Source organism: Tursiops truncatus, chromosome 21 (genome assembly GCF_011762595.2).
Source record: "Tursiops truncatus isolate mTurTru1 chromosome 21, mTurTru1.mat.Y, whole genome shotgun sequence".
Taxonomy (NCBI): domain Eukaryota; kingdom Metazoa; phylum Chordata; class Mammalia; order Artiodactyla; family Delphinidae; genus Tursiops; species Tursiops truncatus.
The window spans coordinates 12555282-12572223 of record NC_047054.1 but is presented as its reverse complement, the minus strand read 5'-3'; the positions used below and the strand labels follow the sequence as shown (position 1 = coordinate 12572223).

The 16942-nt window shown below is 49.4% G+C and overlaps 1 protein-coding gene across 1 annotated transcript in view; it reads left to right on the top strand.

Annotated features, from left to right (window-relative positions):
* Window positions 1-16942, top strand: part of ENPP6 (ectonucleotide pyrophosphatase/phosphodiesterase 6) — a 90436-nt gene that overhangs the window by 69301 nt on the left and 4193 nt on the right. The window contains exons 6-7 of the mRNA XM_004316582.4: window positions 1988-2125; window positions 12445-12568. Coding sequence (XP_004316630.1) covers window positions 1988-2125; window positions 12445-12568 — 262 coding nt within the window. The remainder of the gene's footprint in view (window positions 1-1987; window positions 2126-12444; window positions 12569-16942) is intronic.

Sequence of the window (16942 nt, the reverse complement as noted above, 5' to 3'; positions counted from 1 at the left end):
CGGCCCTCCTGCCACCTCTCCACTGCGTGTGCTGACTGACGACACTGTAGCTGCCCTCCTGGGCGGCCGTGAAGCACGGGAAGCAGCTGGGCCCGCTGCAGGGACGATGTGTGTGTCGCCTACGGCGATTACCACCATCCGAGGGGGCGTCCCCACGAGGCCGTGGCGGAGTTCCCACGGCGTGCAGATGGCGTGGGGCAGGGCTCCCGGGGACTTGGCACGCTCGATGACAAGGCCCCTGCTTACCCCTCCCTCCAAACAATCTTTCCCTCCGAGTGGCGGGTAAACCACGCTTTGAAGGTGAAGGAGCGAGTGACCCCGCCGGCTGACTGCTTTGGCCCGTGTGGCCTGGGCGTCTCCCAGCACAGGCTCTGGGCCTCTCTCCCCTGGGGGAGGCCTCCACCGCTGCCAGGGGCGGCGCATCGGCAGGGAGATGGGAATCAGCCTCGGCTGGGCCGGCTGCCTGCCCTGCTTCCCCACGGCAGGTGTAGGCTGGGGTCCGGCCCTTTTGGCCCAGACAGAGACCTTCCTCCCAGCCCTGACCGCTCCCTCCCACATGAGAGTCCAGAGATCTGTGTGTCTGGGGTTGAGGAACTCGGTGCCCGCAGTGCGGCTTCTCCCCAGCCTCGTCCCTTTCCCCCGACGGGTGCCCCCTTTTCTCAGGCTCCACGGTCAGCAAGTGGAGGTGCTGAATATGTTTGCACAGGCTTCTCGTGAACTCCTTAAATATGAAACTGGGAAGAATATTTTACACGTTGGCAGGTCCCACAGTAAATGGCTTCTTGCAAAGAAGTTCTGTTTTCCTGGCAAGGAACGTCATCTGTTATCTCCTATCTGGCACCTAGGGACATGCCGTCTCCAGGATGCTAGAGCATCAACAGCTCACGAGCTGGGAAGAGCTTCTTTCTTCCAATGTGGTGTGTACATCAGGCAGTGCAAGCTGCCTAAAGCAGTTGGTAGATTATTCAGAACTGGGGCTATGTTTGGGTGACACTTTGTCACATGACGGACACAACAGTTTGTGAGGCCCGTTATGTGTCATCAGAGTTTTCACTTATGCAAAATCTTTCTGGTGATGCCCCCTACTTTTCTTAAGAATTATGGATTTTCTTAAGTAGGAAATCATAACTCCTGGGGCCAGTAGAAACTCTCTACTAAACAGCGTAAAGACTAATTATTTTCCAGAGTTGAATCGATAAACTCAATTTTATATTCAGTTCTACCCAGGAATATATGCCAGCTTTGGCTAAGGGCCAACAAATCAACACCAGCCGGTTGATTTTAATTCTAGCCATAAAGATTTAAGCTGCTGCTAAATATTGGAAAGAGGTACAGGGTTTACATCTTCATCGGAAAATTAGCAGTGTAATTAATGGCAAACAGTCACTAGTATTTTAAAATCAGGCGTAGGGCTTCCCCGGTGGCGCAGTGGTTAAGAATCCACCTGCCAACGCAGGGGACACGGGTTCGAGCCCTGGTCTGGGAAGATCCCACGTGCTGCGGAGCAACTAAGCCTGTGGGCCACAACTACTGAGCCTGCGCTCTGGAGCGTGCCAGCCACAACTACTGAAGCCTGCGTGCCACAACTACTGAAGCCCGCGCGCCTGGAGCCCGTGCTCCGCGACAAGAGAAGCCACTGCAACGAAGAATAGCTCCCGCTCGCCGCAACTAGAGAAAAGCCTACGCCCAGCAACAAAGACCCAACGCAGCCAAAAATAAATAAAAATAAAATAAATAAATTTATTAAAAAAAATCAGGTGCAGATAGGACATGCTGTAGGTCTAGTCAAAGAATAAATGCTTTTCTTTGATCTTGGTGGTGTTTAACATCAGGCAGACCAACTTCTCATTCACCTTTTTATTTTACTGTAGTATTTTTGACATAAATAAGTTTTTATAAAGTCCTTCCTCTCCTCCAGGTCCAATAAATATTCACATACATTTAAGAGAGAGAATGCAAAACTGGTCATTCTTGGTTATCTTTGCAGATATATAACAAATTGAGAACAGTGGAGCACATGACTGTCTACAAGAAGGAGGCCATCCCGAGCAGGTTCTACTACAAGAAGGGGAAATTTGTCTCTCCTTTGACCTTAGTGGCCGATGAAGGATGGTTCATAACTGAGGTAAATATAAAACATATGACAAGATATTCATTATACAAATTCTATCAAAAGGCCAAAGGTAAACAATTATTTACCTTTTCCACCTGAAAAATTTCGTTTTTGCTTACGTCTCATTTGTTGTATTATTTCCTTCTTTAGAGAATCCAAAGGCTTGGTCAGGTGACTCTGTAGACGCAAACTGGAGACTCCGACCCAGAGCCATGGTTTAGACTTCATGGCTCCAGACTTGCTGTATTTTAACAAATGGGCCTTAACTCAATTACCCAGGCTTACAGTGTAACCTATTCAGTTTAAAGTGGAACAGTTACTGTGAACCAAAGCAATTGCTTTAGGGCAGCGAAAAGCCAGGAGAGGCTCGGCTTTGCTTTCACCTTAAAGGGAAATGATTGGCAGACAAAAGTCCACAGGTCCAGGTCTCTGGTTTGCCAGCTTGATTTTACAGAGCTTATCTTGCATTTTGGGCCCAAACCCTAATTGCCTGGTGCCCGGGTGATTTCAGCAGCTTCCTCCTTGCCCACCTGGACTCCAAGCTCACTAGGCCCTTGCATCAGCTTCTGATACCCGGCCAGCTGGTAAGGCACCCCACAGGGGCATCCGCAGTCACGTCCTGTTTAGAGTCAGTTCCCAGACAGGGCCTGGATCACCGTCAGTGTGAGTATGAAGCTGGGTTACAAACTGACCAGATTACAGGCTAAAAGAGAGTAGCAGGTGTTGGTACATGAGAGTTGTTGGTTGAGGCCAACAAAGTACAGTCAAATTCGAGGTTGCGCATCTGTAGATTCAACCAACTCTGATCAGAAATATTCAGGGGAAAAAAATCCAGAAATTTCCAAAAAGCAAAACTTGAATATGCTGGATGTTGGCAACCATTTACATCACATTTTCATTGTATTTACAACTATTTACAAAGCATTTCATTGTATTAGGTATCATAAGTAATCCAGAGATGATTTAAAATATACAGGAGGATGTGTGTAGTTATATGCAAATACTGTGCTGTTTTGTATAAGGGACTTGAGCATCTACAGATTTTGGTATCCGAGGGGATCCTGGAAACAATCCCCTGTGGATACCGAGGGACGACTGTATAAGGCCTAAGAGTGGTATTTAATCTGCCAGAGTGAGGGCAGGTGGCGATCGGCAGAAATACCGATCAGGCAAAAGGAGTGGACATCTAGCGACCCAGGTGTGGAAAACGGGGATTCCCTGACGTAAACTTCAGTCGTTCGGGAGGACTGAGCTGTTCCTGTGGGCTCTCAGACCAGAGAAGCAGCTGGTCGCTGAGGAAACAAAGCAGAACTGGTCAGAAATGTCAGCTGCGCTGTCCGCGGCCAAGCTGGGTCCTCATCAGCAGACTTCGGCTTCCTATGCCATGTGATTTTGGAAGTTTCCAAGAAGGTCCCTCTGCCCCCTAGCGCTCTCTCCTCTAAGCGCACTAACGCTTCTGGTCACTTTATCACACGCCGTTTGAAGTTCACCAGGAGTGAGGTTATTCTAGGCTCACAGCATTTTCATCTCCAGTGGTTTTCTTAGGACTTTGCACTGAACACACGTGCAGTCAGGTGGGCCACCTGACTGGGTGCCTCTTCAATTTTATTCCATAAAGCCAACTTCCCAAGCCGTACAAAAGGGCTTACATTTTGCAACTTGTTCCATTTAGAATATTCTGGTAAAATTGTTTTAAGTTTTTAAAAGCAAATCGATGCTGAGGGTTAATCCACAGTTAACTGTCACTCATTTCTCTGTAGGACTATGTACCTCTATTGTTTACTTTCTCACATTTAGCTGAAATCAGCCACATTGAGAGGCTGGTCCATGGCAGGGAGGGAGATTATAAGAGTACAGAGGTGATTTGAGATAATTTATGGAAAAACTGGCTTACATAGGGAGAGTGGCAAAGCCAGAGGGTGTCATGAAGACAGTGGACAACTCACGAGGAGCCATCTCAATTCCTCCAGGAGGGGTGGACAGTCACCAGGGAAGTTGCTCCAGCCGTCAGTGCTGTCAGAGAAGGTTCAGTCTGGAAGTATCTGAACTGTCAATACAGTATCTTGGCATTAGCACATCTAGCAAGACGATGCACGTTTTCCCAATGAGTGATTAAAACACAGTGATGGGGAAACTTGGGGTATCAGTCAAGATGCTCTTGGTTATAAGTCATACACCACTTGAATAAATGGGTTAAATAATAAAGATTCATTATCCCACATAACTAGAAGTTTAGAGGTAAGAAGTTCCAGGGTGGTTCATCCGGCAACTCGATATCAAGGCCCCGAGTCAGTTCTTCTGCAGTTCTTTTGGCTTTCCCTTCAGAGCACAAGATAACTGCTGTAGCTCCAAGCATCCCATCCTTCGGTTCATCCCAAAGCAGGAAGGCAGGGATGTGGCTTCTTCTTGTACATCTCATACTTTTATTAGGGAGCAAAATATATATCCCACCTTGAATTAAGTGTCTCCTGCTTACTGTTTCTGCATTGTGGACGTTATCCCAGTTTTACTGAGTTAAGTGAGGCTCAGAGTTTTAAATGTCTTGACTAAGGTCCCAGACAAAGAATTACAACCCAGATGTAACCGTTAAGCACGAAGTCCATCCAGTTCTCCAAAGAGCCTTCAAATCTTCCACTAAAATGTTCGAGGTATTTCTGATTTCGTGGATTGGAATTATGGACTCACCCTTCTGATTCCTAGTGGGGTCTGGAGATAAGTCTCAGCTCCTTCACAAAAGTTCTAACGTTGGCATTCATTTTTTTCTTGCTTTTGTCACAAGGCAAAAAAACTCTTCCTAACCAGCCCTCTCCTTTCCTCTCACCAACATGGGAGATTTGCACATACTTGAACCAGAATTTTCTTATTTGTGAAAATGATTTTTCTAATGCAAGACTCAAGCGTCGGGTGTCAAGTGGTTGGATCCCAACGTACTTCATGCTCTCCTGACCTGCTCTCCACACCTGTACTCAGTGGGTTCTGGTACCATCAATAGCCCAATAAACCGTCAGTAGAACCCAGAGTGCCTTCTCCTTCCTGACTCCCGCCTGTTTTTTAAGCCCAACTCAAATACCATCTCTTCCATGAAATACCCAGCTCTTCCCTAATTTCCTCCATCTTGGAATCTCACAAAACCCTGAATCACTCCCCAGGTGCTGCACTTGTCTGTCTGCTTTTGAACTCTTCCTTCCTGGGGTGGAAGCTCCCTGAGGGCAGGTCTGTGGCATCTTGACCTTCGTTTTCCTCTGTGGAGCCTAGTACACGGCAGAAACTCGGTACATGTTTGTGATATATGAATTAAGAGATGAATTCATAAATATTGAGACAGTTGGTTCTTGATTACTCGTTGACAGGTTGTATATTTTGTAGGTTAGTAAATCAATGACCAAGTAGACAGAGAGGAAAGCTGAGTCAGGCCTTTAACTTTGGCTAATTATTAGTAGCCCTAGAAGAGATTTCAACAGGTAAAAAGGTGTTGAAACCACTAATGGCAATTGTCCTAGCTTCCGTTAGCCCACAGCTGGAGCCCAAGGGCGGGCGGATACATCAGCTCTCCCCAGGCCCTACTCAGCTCCAGGGGCTAATTCCTGCGGCCTCTCCTGAACAGTGTCCACTTCATGCCACTGTGCTCAAAAAGTCAGCCAGTTGCAGCCGGAAGCTGGTGAAAGACCGTGAGACAGGGCGCTTCATCGTTGATCTTCTGGGCTCTCGTCTGAGTGGAGGGAAATGCGGCAAATTCAGGCCCAAGCTTCCAAGGGAGGCCCGAATTTGTCTCCAGAGGAAAGATTTACTTTGAAAATTGGCAAAGGATATGAAATGCCGGGCTCAATTCTAAGGCCTGGGGTTGAATGGCAGTTAGGCCCGAACCCAAAATATTTGGGGAAATCAAGACAAGCTGGAGAATGTGGCTTCTGAGTTTTAGTGGCAGCTGGAGCGGTTTCGTCCAGGCGCAAGTAATGGAGCTTCAGGAAGCTGGTGTTGGGGGCTGGAAGCTGCTTGCTTTCTGGGGGTGACTAGGGTCATTGGTATGCACTGTCGGAGAGCACACGGACGCCCTCCTCACTGTTGTCACGCTTCAGTAAACATGGTCCGGGGGAGAAAAGAATAAAAGAAAGCCCATCGGGCTTCCCTGGTGGCGCAGTGGTTGAGAGTCCGCCTGCCGATGCAGGGGACACGGGTTCGTGCCCCGGTCCGGGAGGATCCCACATGCCGCGGAGCGGCTGGGCCCGTGAGCCATGGCCGCCGAGCCTGTGCGTCCGGAGCCTGTGCTCCGCAACGGGAGAGGCCACCACAGTGAGAGGCCCGCGTACCGCAAAAAAAAAAGGAAAAAAAAAAAAAAGGAAAGCCCATCCGCTCAGTGCTCCCCTCCAACACCTCCCTCCACTCCAAGGGATTCCGCTGCCCTTGGTCCCTGCTGATTTTGCTGCCTGGCATTTTCCATTTGCAGAATTAGGCTGCGTGTGGCAGCAGGCTTGCCAGGGTCAGACCGGGGCCTGAGGCCTGAGCAATTAAATTCCGTTCTAGAAAGAGGCAGCCTTCTAAGACGGAGAAAGAGAAACTGTTGGGGGACAAGTCTTTGCAGTGGCGCATGGCAGACACACGTCTGAAGGTTCATGACCACCATTCCTGGGGGGCTCCAAGGAGTCATCCCCACAGGAAGCCTCTCGGGAGGAGGGTTTAAAATGACGATGCCACAAAACCAGAGACACGGTGCTTTGTAATAGACGCCTAGCTCGACCTTAACCCTAGCAGCAAAAGCCCAGAGCCTGGCGGACTGCGCTCCCTCCCACAAGAGTTCTAATCGAAGCCACTTCTGATACATCACTGGGTGCCTTTTCCAGGCTGAGATGATGTGCGTTTATTGCAACGTGGAGGGCGTGGGAAGTCGCTATTATAACCCTGTCCTAGGGGAATAACGTAGATTTCATTTGTATTAGGCGCCTCACACACCTTAGACAGGTGTTCACATTTTATTTATTGATTTTAATCGGACCAGATTTCAACTTTGTTCCCCAGTGCCCTAGAGGTGGGGTGAGAGGCCTCATCAAGAGAGGAGGAGGGGGCCCTCGGGTCCCTGACCCTACTCCTCGACAGGAAGTAGTCTTTTAGTGGCTGACACGAGGGGTGATGGTCAAAATGTTTAACCAACTGTGAACCTGGCGCTGGCCAATGAGCCTCGATGGCAGGTGGGAAAAGCCGGTCGGCCGCCCAGGTTCCTCTTTGGAAAGCAGCCTGTGTGAGCGATTCCATGCTGGCCTCTGCGCCTGCCGCGGGGAGGCCCTGTGCTGTCTCTGGCAGGGAGGCCCTGCGCTGCTCTGTGGGACCCCACGAAGGGGCCTGAGGCACAGCCTCTGACCTCAGCATGGTAACCCAGCATAACGCGAAGCGTTCTCAGGAAACGACGGATACTCACTGAACACGGCACGGGACAGACGCCAGGTGAATGACTGCCAGCGGTTTCCAGGCCAGACGATGCATCCCAGTCACCTGGGGGACAATGATTAAATAGACAAGAGTTCCTGCCTTACGGACCTGCTGAATCCAAATACCCAAAGTGGGAGCCGGGCTAAGCTCAGGGCACTGTGTGCACAGCCAGGCTTGGGATCCAGCAGTGTAGACAGTGAGTTTCAAGGGGGAAGACTGGAGAGCAGGTCACCCAGATGGAGCAGGGGGACCCAGACAAGACCCCGAACGGCGCCTCTGGCCTGGGAGGGAACCCACGAAGAACGGATTACCACCTCCTTGGCTGCCCCAAGAGAAGTCACTTTGGGTGCAAGGCAAGACCGGGAGTCTGGATGTTTTCCTGGAGCTGGAAGACATTTCCTGCGCCCTCAGGAGTATTCTTCTCTGTGGCTTAGTAACCATTTTCTGATCTACGCCGAGGGGAAATCGGAAGGAGGCGGTGAGAAATATACGTGCTAATATATTCCCCAAATGCAACAGTACAAAGCAAGTAAATGACCAGACATTTTATCGAAGCAAGTGCCTTGGCCACGTGCAGACAGACAGTAATGACTACAGACTGTTCAGGCCACCCTCTGCTTCTTCCCAGCCTTCCAACCCCGCTTCCACCCCGATCCTCATTCCCAGCGCCACCCCCATTTCTGACTGTGCTACCGGGACATTGCAGCTCAGCAGCAGAAAGGAATCCAAAAATGGCAAGTCAAAGAGACAGGTCCAGGCAGTGGTTGAACCAACTTCATTAACTGGTTTGCTGATTTGGCGGTAAACAGTGAATGCTACTTTTTTTTTTTTTTTTAATGCCAAGGATGAATGAGACAAAGATCTAGTCTAGAAACCACAAGTCTTATCTCCTAAGCAATCTGGCTTCCCCAGTTCAGCAGGCTTCTGGTAGCCATTTCATGGTGAGCTGGTAGTGGAGTGAGGCATTAAAATACAACGCAGGCACCAAATAAAAGAACCCGAGTCTATAAACGTAATAACAACCATTCCTCACAGTGTTCCTCCTGTGAACTCTTTCTGGGTCCTTCCTGTTGGAAATGGCGAACTAGTTTAGGGGCTCATGAAGGGGGGCGTCCCGGCACTGCTGTCCACCCCTGTACAGAGGAGAGGTCCCGGAAGGTACTGGAAGGTGCTGAACAAATGGACTTGGTGAGGATTTTATTTGAATTGACAAGAGAGTGTTCATTACAGAGCGACCAACTTGCCCCGGTTCGCCTAGGCCTGTCCTGGTTTTAAAACAGGAAGTTTTGCATCCCTGGACCCCCTCAGTCCCCGACAAACCGGGACAGTCAGTCACCCTGTCGGACTGGCACAGCCTCGGGTAGACACCGCCTCACTCTTCCCGACAGCCTTGCGGTGCTTTCTTCTCACACTGTCCCCACGTGCGGTCACTACACAAGGTCCCCTGGCCTCGCAGGGCCTCCTCTGTGTCAGCCCTTCCGCCACTCAGAGCTCCCTGGGGGCCGCTACTGCGGAGCCGCAGGGCTGCCTGCGCTCTGCGCTAGAGCCTTCTGGTGGCCTCCTCACTCTCTCTCTCATACACACAGACACACACACACACACACAGACTCACGCTCACACACACAGACACACAGAGACTCACGCTCACACACACAGAGACGCTCACACAGACTCATGCTCACACACACGCTCACACAGACTCACGCTCACACACAGACCCCTCTACCCTTGCTCTCCTGCAGGGTTTGGGCACCTCCCGGGATGTCACTAGGCAGTGCTGTGTGGCAGCCCCTGGGCCTGGTAGGGTCTGGAGGGGTGAGGCTCAGCCAGTAGCTTGAGGACCCCCTGCCTGGGGACTGAGGTCTGGGGCGCTTCACCCGCAGGGCTGCCCCTGTGTGGTATGTGTCACACGGCTGCACAGGCCTGCGCTGGGATGCTATTGGGGGGATACAGAGCCCAGTGAAATGGTGAAAGCCACCGGGAGAGGACGAGGAAGGAAATCATCCCTGCACCTTCTTGAGGTTAATTACATAATGTCATTAGGTTATGTCATGTAATCCGTTCAATCACTTCGCTTCTCACATAACCAGCCAGTTTACTATTACTTTTTAAAATCAGTAAGAATAGTTGTTTCACTGGAGCAACCTGTCATGTTAATAAGAACTGGTGGATTGACCTGTGATCAGACCGATCCCCAGTTACCTTCAGGGCTGAGATTTTTTGTTGCTGTATGTTTGTAGTTGTGGAATTAAGCTGGAATTTTAAAATCAGGCAATCAGTCCTCATCTCTCTTCCACCTGTCCCTTGGTCATGGGACACATATGTCCCATGGGGTTCATGATTAGTGACATCACCAGTGATATGTTCTACCTAGTTCTTCAGGAATCACTGAAGACTGGGGCGGGGGGAGCAGCGTGTGATATTAGCGAACGAAGCTAAATTGGGATGTGTTGTGAGCTCACCACAGACAAAGAACAAGAAACAGTATAAGTCAGAAATGCAGTACGTTAATAAATATATTCCCATTGAAAACTACAAGCTACAGCTGGAGAAGGCGGGATAGGGGATGATTGCAATTGAGGAAACAGAGAGTCAATGAAACAGTGTGATTTGGAAAGCGGTAATGCCAGGGAGTGATTTCTGGGGTGAGACTGGATGGGTGTGCAATGCGATGTGACAGCTAAGTAAGCAAAGGAGGGTTCGACCCTGCCGCACAGGACCCGAGCGCCTCGCCCCGCAGCCAGTGGCATCTGCCGACCGTCCCCAGCCATTTATCGAGCACCTACTGTGTTTCGGGCTTAGCGCACAGCCGGGTTATCCTCCAGAGTCTCTGTGAGGCAGGTAGTATCACATCCAGCAAGGAAGCTGAAGCTTGGAGAAGTTACGCAGCTTGCCCAGGATCACAGAGCTGGAAGGTGGCAAACTGGAATTCAACCCACATCCTATTCCAAAATCTCATCTCCATACTCTGTAACTGGCCACGACTCAGTGAGTGAAGAGGCAAGGGACAGGGACAGCCCACTGTCCTGTGCTGGCAGGAGCCCTGCAGCGACCTCTGGCTATGGGGTCCTGGAAGGCACATGAAGACCAGGAGACTGTCGACCTGGGTTCCAATCCCAGCCCTGCCTCTCAACAGCTGTGTGACTTTAAGAGTGTCACTTAACCTCTCTGTGCCAAGGTAGGAAAAATAATACCATCCACAGTGGGAGGTGGTGATGATTAAGCGCACGTTGGGGGAGGCTCTTGGTGAACCGAACAGCACACAAAATACACGTGTTGTTATGAGTCTTGTGAGCCAACCTGTAAATCCCTGGTCCTTGAGCTCTTCTGCTTCCAGGAGGTGGTCAGTTCTACCTCCTGCATTTGGAAAACTTGTCATATTAAACCCTGTGCTGAGCAAGATGATTAGAATATCGGAAATGAAGGCTTAGTCCGCCAAGAAGGGCTCGGGTTGTGTCCAACTGGCTGCAGCCTCCTTAGGATTTGCAAAACCTTCTTTAAGCTTGTTGTCTCTCGAGTAAGCAGCTGCAGTCTAAGAAAATTTAGTTTTGCAGGAAAGAAGGGTGACAGGGCAGTGACAGTTCTGGAAGCCATCCTCAGTGAAGAATGGTCAAAGAAAGTGAAGATACCAAGGCCTGGAGCAGAGGAACACGGGTGCTATCTTCAAATGTTGACTAAATGGGGAGGAGGGGACTAATACATTTCGAGTCACCCCCCGGGGTGGAGCTGGAAGAAAGGAGGACGGGTGGTTCCTGCAGTGGGCGCCCCTGGGATTGTGGGAAGCCGGCTGCCTCGGGGCTTCCATGCTGTACTAAAGAAACAAAGTGATTCGATTAGACGCTGTGTTTTCCAGCAATAATTCTTCCATAGCAATTGGGTGTCCTACCATTCGATTCAATTCTGACATCACCCCAAGTTAGAGCAGACACACACTTCAAGGGGTTCCGTCCCACAAGACTGCCTGCACATGTGAATTCTGACCGCAAGTCCTGGGTCCTCAGGATGCCCACTCTTGTGTCCGACTTGGCTACAAATTTGAGGTTCTCACAACCCCCCTTCAGGTTCGATAATTCACTGGGATGAATCACAGCACTCAGAAAGGTGCTATACTTATGATTACAATCTTATTACAAAGGATGCTACTCAGGGACAGGCAAATGGAAGAGACGCACAGGGCAAAGTATGTGGGTGAGTGGTGCAGAGAACCCAGGCCCTCTTTGGGTGCATCACCCTCCCATCACGACAATGTGTTCATTAATCCAGAAGCTCCCTGGACTACACTGTCCCCGGGGTTTTATCTGGGGTTTCACTGCGATGGCATGGGTCATTAAATCATGGCCACATAGCTGAGCTCAATCTTAGAGGTCAGAGGATGTGGCTGAAAGTTCTAACCCTCTCATCCTGTGGTTGGTTCCTCAGGTGACCAGGTGATCCCGAGGCTATGTAGCTCCCTACCCCAGCGAGTCATCTCATAGCATAAACTCAGGTATCAGAGCAAGGGGCTCATTTCAAATAACAAAACACGCCCATCACTCAGGAAATTCCAAGGGTCTAGGCATTCTGGGCCAGGGAACCTGGGACAAAGGCCAACTATATTTTTTATTATACCACAGGTAGACTTTCACGTCCCTTCTGTCTCTGACATGCTATACTTAGTGACTCTAAAACTGCTTACGAGGTTCAGTCCAGCCCGACATAAGAAGATACCTTCAGAACTAGAGCTCTTTGGCAATTTAATGGGCGGTCTCCAAAGGTCTGAGCTCCCTGGAGTAGGAAGTGATCCAGCTGAGGTTGGATGACCCTGACTGAGACCGCTGAGCAGGAAGTCCACTGGGTGGCAGTTTGGACCGGATGCTCACTCGTCCGGATGTCTGGACATGGGGCGATGTAAATGTCGTGCTTGATTGCAGAATCGAGAGACGCTTCCATTCTGGATGAACAGCACTGACAAGAGGCAAGGCTGGCAGCGCGGATGGCACGGATACGACAACGAGCTCAGGGACATGCGGGGCATCTTCCTGGCCTTCGGACCCGGTAGGAAGACACAACCGAATTCTCTTAGTCATTCCTTCCTCAGGAAGCGCCAGCCAGCAGGGGCTGATGGCACTAGTAGAGCTGGAGTGATCTCTTTATGGACCCTCTTTATGAGCAAAGCTGAGCAAACCCAGCCGGTCTCCATGAAGTGTCTTCAGCTGGCTGGCTTTCAAATGCTTCTTGGTTTTGGGAAACGTGGCCAAATACTTTTCCTTGTAAGTTTTAAATCTCGAGCGCGGTGAAAAAAATGTTCCACATGTTTATGATTCATTTTTTTACTTAATTCATCAAAATGTTCTCTCACAGCCATCTGATGTCCAGGAAAGCTTATCAGGCACCAGGTTGCTGACAGCTGCGCGTCCTGGAGTTGACGCGATCGCTTCACAGGGTCTGACTCTTCCACAGTTCCTCCCTGGCTAGAGCACCCACCCCTGTGCAGGTCATTCGGTTTAGGGCCCACCAGAAGCTAGGATGTGCTCAAGGGCAGGCGAGGAAGTGATTCTGTGGCTGACTTTGAGAATAAGCCAGAATGACTCGGGATGTCTTGGATGAAAGCAAATTTACTGTGCCTTCCTTGACCTACGTTCCCAGGGCAGGAAGAGAGGGGAGATGGAGAGAGCCTCTTTGGTTATTTGCTTTAATAAACACAGCACTGTAAATTCACATTTTAGAAAAGTTTATCAAACACTCTAAAGATCATACTACCACCTGAATACCCCCTTAAAAAAACAGAGTAAAAATCAGTCAACAGCCATCAACAATCAGTGGACTGGCTCATGAGCTGCTAACTTTCCTCCTGCTGTCCACACTCCTTATTAAACACAGTAAGCTTACCCCAAGTTCCTTTTTCTGCATGTTGATCAAAATGTTTCAGCCCATGAAAGTCCATGCTTTCCTTTCAAATTATAGGTTAGAGATCACGCCTGGAAGCCCTGCCCTTCTCCTTGATGTAACAGGACAGAGAAATGTGTCAGCCCCCTTCATTCCATCCGCCTCAGGTCACTCTACCTACCACAAGATAGCTGCTGAGAACTGCAAGGTGTCAGCTTCTGCACCCTCCTTGGGCGCCTCTGGGAGCCTGAGCTTAGGGAACATGTCGGTCCAAATCATTGCCCACGTGTCATCCAGGTTCCCGTGTCCTTAAGTAAGCATCAGCACCAGTGGCAGCAAACATTTATAGAGCACAACTGGGGTCATGACACTGGCCTAAGAGAGAGTTCAGAGGACGCCCCAGCATGACGCCATCACCTGATAACAGTTAACAGGCCCTCCCTGTTATCCAAGCCCCAGGCTAGAGCTGCGCAGCTCAAAAGCCTCACTTATTCAGGATGGAGCCTTGAGGATGTGGAGGTGACAGCTGCTAGATCAGGTTAGAGACGTTCCAGAGCCATGGCCTTCATGTGGGGGAACATTAGCCAGCAGGGCTTTCATTCAAAGACATCGCCTCCTCTTTCCCCAGAAGAGAGGGATCAGATCATGAATGCGAAACAGTTGTCAGTTGGAGTGTTTACGAGTAAGAGTCTCGGGCAGATTTTAAAGCAGAAGCACGTCTAGCGTCAAACCGAAAACTTTAAACAAAGTACCCAAAGCTGCAACAGCTTAAATTCAGTGGGGAGATTTTGTCCATTAGCAAAGGCCTCCCTCATACGTTCCTTTAAAACTAAAAGCCTGAGTCTTTTACAGACAGAAAGACGACCCCTGATGAAACTGGACTGGGCTAATTGCAAAAATGTTTCCAGGCAGACACAGCCTTGAGAGCCTCCCACAAACCATCACGTTTCTGGCTCTAATTCTCATGAAAGATTGAACAGCTTTACGCGCTGACTGTTTACTCAGAAGAAAATTTAAGAGCGAGGCCTTTAATAGCTATCTAGCTGCACTTTGAGATAAAGGTACATCCCTCCTGATTAATTGTAGGTACTTCTCGCTCATGGAAGGACGCTGAGCATCGCTGCGGCTGCCCCGATACAGCTTTAGAAGTCATCTGGTCCAGCTAAGAGAAAGGGAAATAATTCTGGAAGATAGCCTCTCTCTGCTTAATCCCAGTTTCTAATTTGAACAACCTAATCTTGCCGTGGAGAACACATTCGAGATAAGACAGCAGGAGTGTGACTCAGTGAGCTGCCAGCGAGCTAGCAAGCCTCACTTGGAAAGCAGCCCAAGGTGTTCAGGCACAGCGGGAGCCTCCAGAACCTTCTCTCTTTAGGAGAAACAGTTTAAATATCCAAAAAATGTAAACCCATGGAAATAACTTGGATTCCCATTCCAGGTTCACACACCATCTTGAGCTAGCAGGGCTTGTCTGGCCTCTCCCAATTGGATCAGGTATTGTTTTGCTGTTCAGGAATTTTCTAGAAGCTCTCATTCCAGTCTGGATCATCTCTGCACTGGGCTCAAAATCCCAGCCCTGTAGACCGGGAAGCTGTGAACCAGATGGAGTGGGAAAGAAACCCCAATCCTCCTTCCTGCTTACATGTACCGGATTTGATTTTGTACTTTCAACATAAAAAGATGATCTTTTCTAACATTTATTTTTTGTCAGTAGAGCTTGATCTCAAATTTTCTTGCCAAATGTTAAAGAAGGAGATGTCTGAAAGGCTGGGGACGGCTGTCTTGGATATGCTATTGTCTGCCACCCTCCCACGTGACAGGACATGGCCACCAGGTGACGTGGCAGGATGATCTCACATCCAGGTCCACGGCAAGTCAGAGGGAGGGGAGTCGCTCCCACGTCCCTGGGACAGCCTTGCCACTGATTTCTCAGCTGTAGCTGATTCTCCTCTGGGGCAGCGTTACCACCACCCTCTCTAACTGTAGTGTTTTCCTTGATATTGGAAAGGTTGGCATCCAGGGCAGCCTCTACGTTCTCCTTTCCAGGAAGTTCTGGATTTTTTAAAGTGAGTGTTTACCCTGAGGTGATGCTGACTCTTACCCTCCCTGCCCTAAAAGTAAAGTGAACCCTTCAAATAATCTATAGGGTGAATATTCTCAATCCATACTTTCCCTTGCTGGGCATTTATTCTATTACTAAAAACAGCTCCCATTTATTGAGCACATACAGCGTGGCTGGAACTAGGATTTAGGCGCCATCTCCATGCCTGTCCCCTGAGGTTACCCAGCTAGTAAGTGGCCACAGGCTGGTTGTAGAGCCTGTGAACCTCTTTATACTGAATTCAACTTTAATTCTTCAAAATAAGCAAAACCCGTCACTTGGGAAGTTGCCCTGGGTCTAACATACGCTGTGGCAGAGTTTTCAGTGTATAGCTTCCTTCTGTATTTATAATTGCAGGGTTAATACAAGAGTAGAATTTGGTGTGGACACTTCTGGGCTATGTTGCTGTTTGTTTGCTCTTTAAATCAAGTATATGTGATCATTTTAGCAGAGCAATTATAAAGATTATTTTCTAAGATAGAAAACTTGGCTTTACAGCCCCCAAACTACCTGTTTAAAAAAATTTTTTTTTAGAGGGACTAAAATCACACGCATGGGTCTTTATTGATGGATAAAACTCCTTCCTGAATTCAGCTTCTTAAGTTTTGGGTACTTTGTTGGAAGCTCTGGTTGGGAGCTTATGAATATTACTGAAGTCTCATACTCACTCTTTAAACAAACACTTTTCATTCTGCATCTTTTCTGCCTCCTGTGGAGAAAGAGAGGGTCCACTTTGGACTGAAGTTCCTCCTTCAGCACCCTTACTTGCTATGCTGTGAATAGCCAGCCAGGCCTTCGGGGGCCCGTGTCCCCGTGGAGTCTGGCACAGCCTTGGGTAGAGGCACAGCCCTCTCCCTCATGAGCTCCCTTGAGCCTCCACTCAGGTCTCTAACTCCACTACCAGTTCCGTTATTTTCCCCACAGCTAAGTTACTTTATCTGCCAGTGAAAGGCTCCCAAGGAATGTGCAGCTGATCTTCCAGACATATTTAGGAGACCGTTGCTATTGCTTGTGAATTAGGCACACTGAGGAAACTGTATAATTTCAGGTTCCATCCAGTCCTGGGACCTCCATGTGGCAGGAAAATGGGACACATTCTTGAACTGGGGAGCACCCAGGCTAACCAGTCCCTGCCAGATAGGTGGCCTGGAAGAAGAGTACGCAGCTGGAGTGGGTTTGGGGAGCCCGGCAGGACAGTCAAACTTCTGTGACCACAGCGGCTCCGCAGGGCTTGCAGAAACGAGCAGCTTCAGATGGCCCTTGGGTCCCCAAGGAAAGCTCTGTTGTCACAAGGGAAGCAGAGTTATGCACAGAGAGAGTTTGCTGTCTGATCTGTCTTTTCAAAGAAACATCTCCACGAGCCATAGAAAGCAACCTCCTATCATAAGCTAGAACCTTCCAGATCTCCTTCCAGGTCCACAATCCCCTGGCCAGGCCCTGCG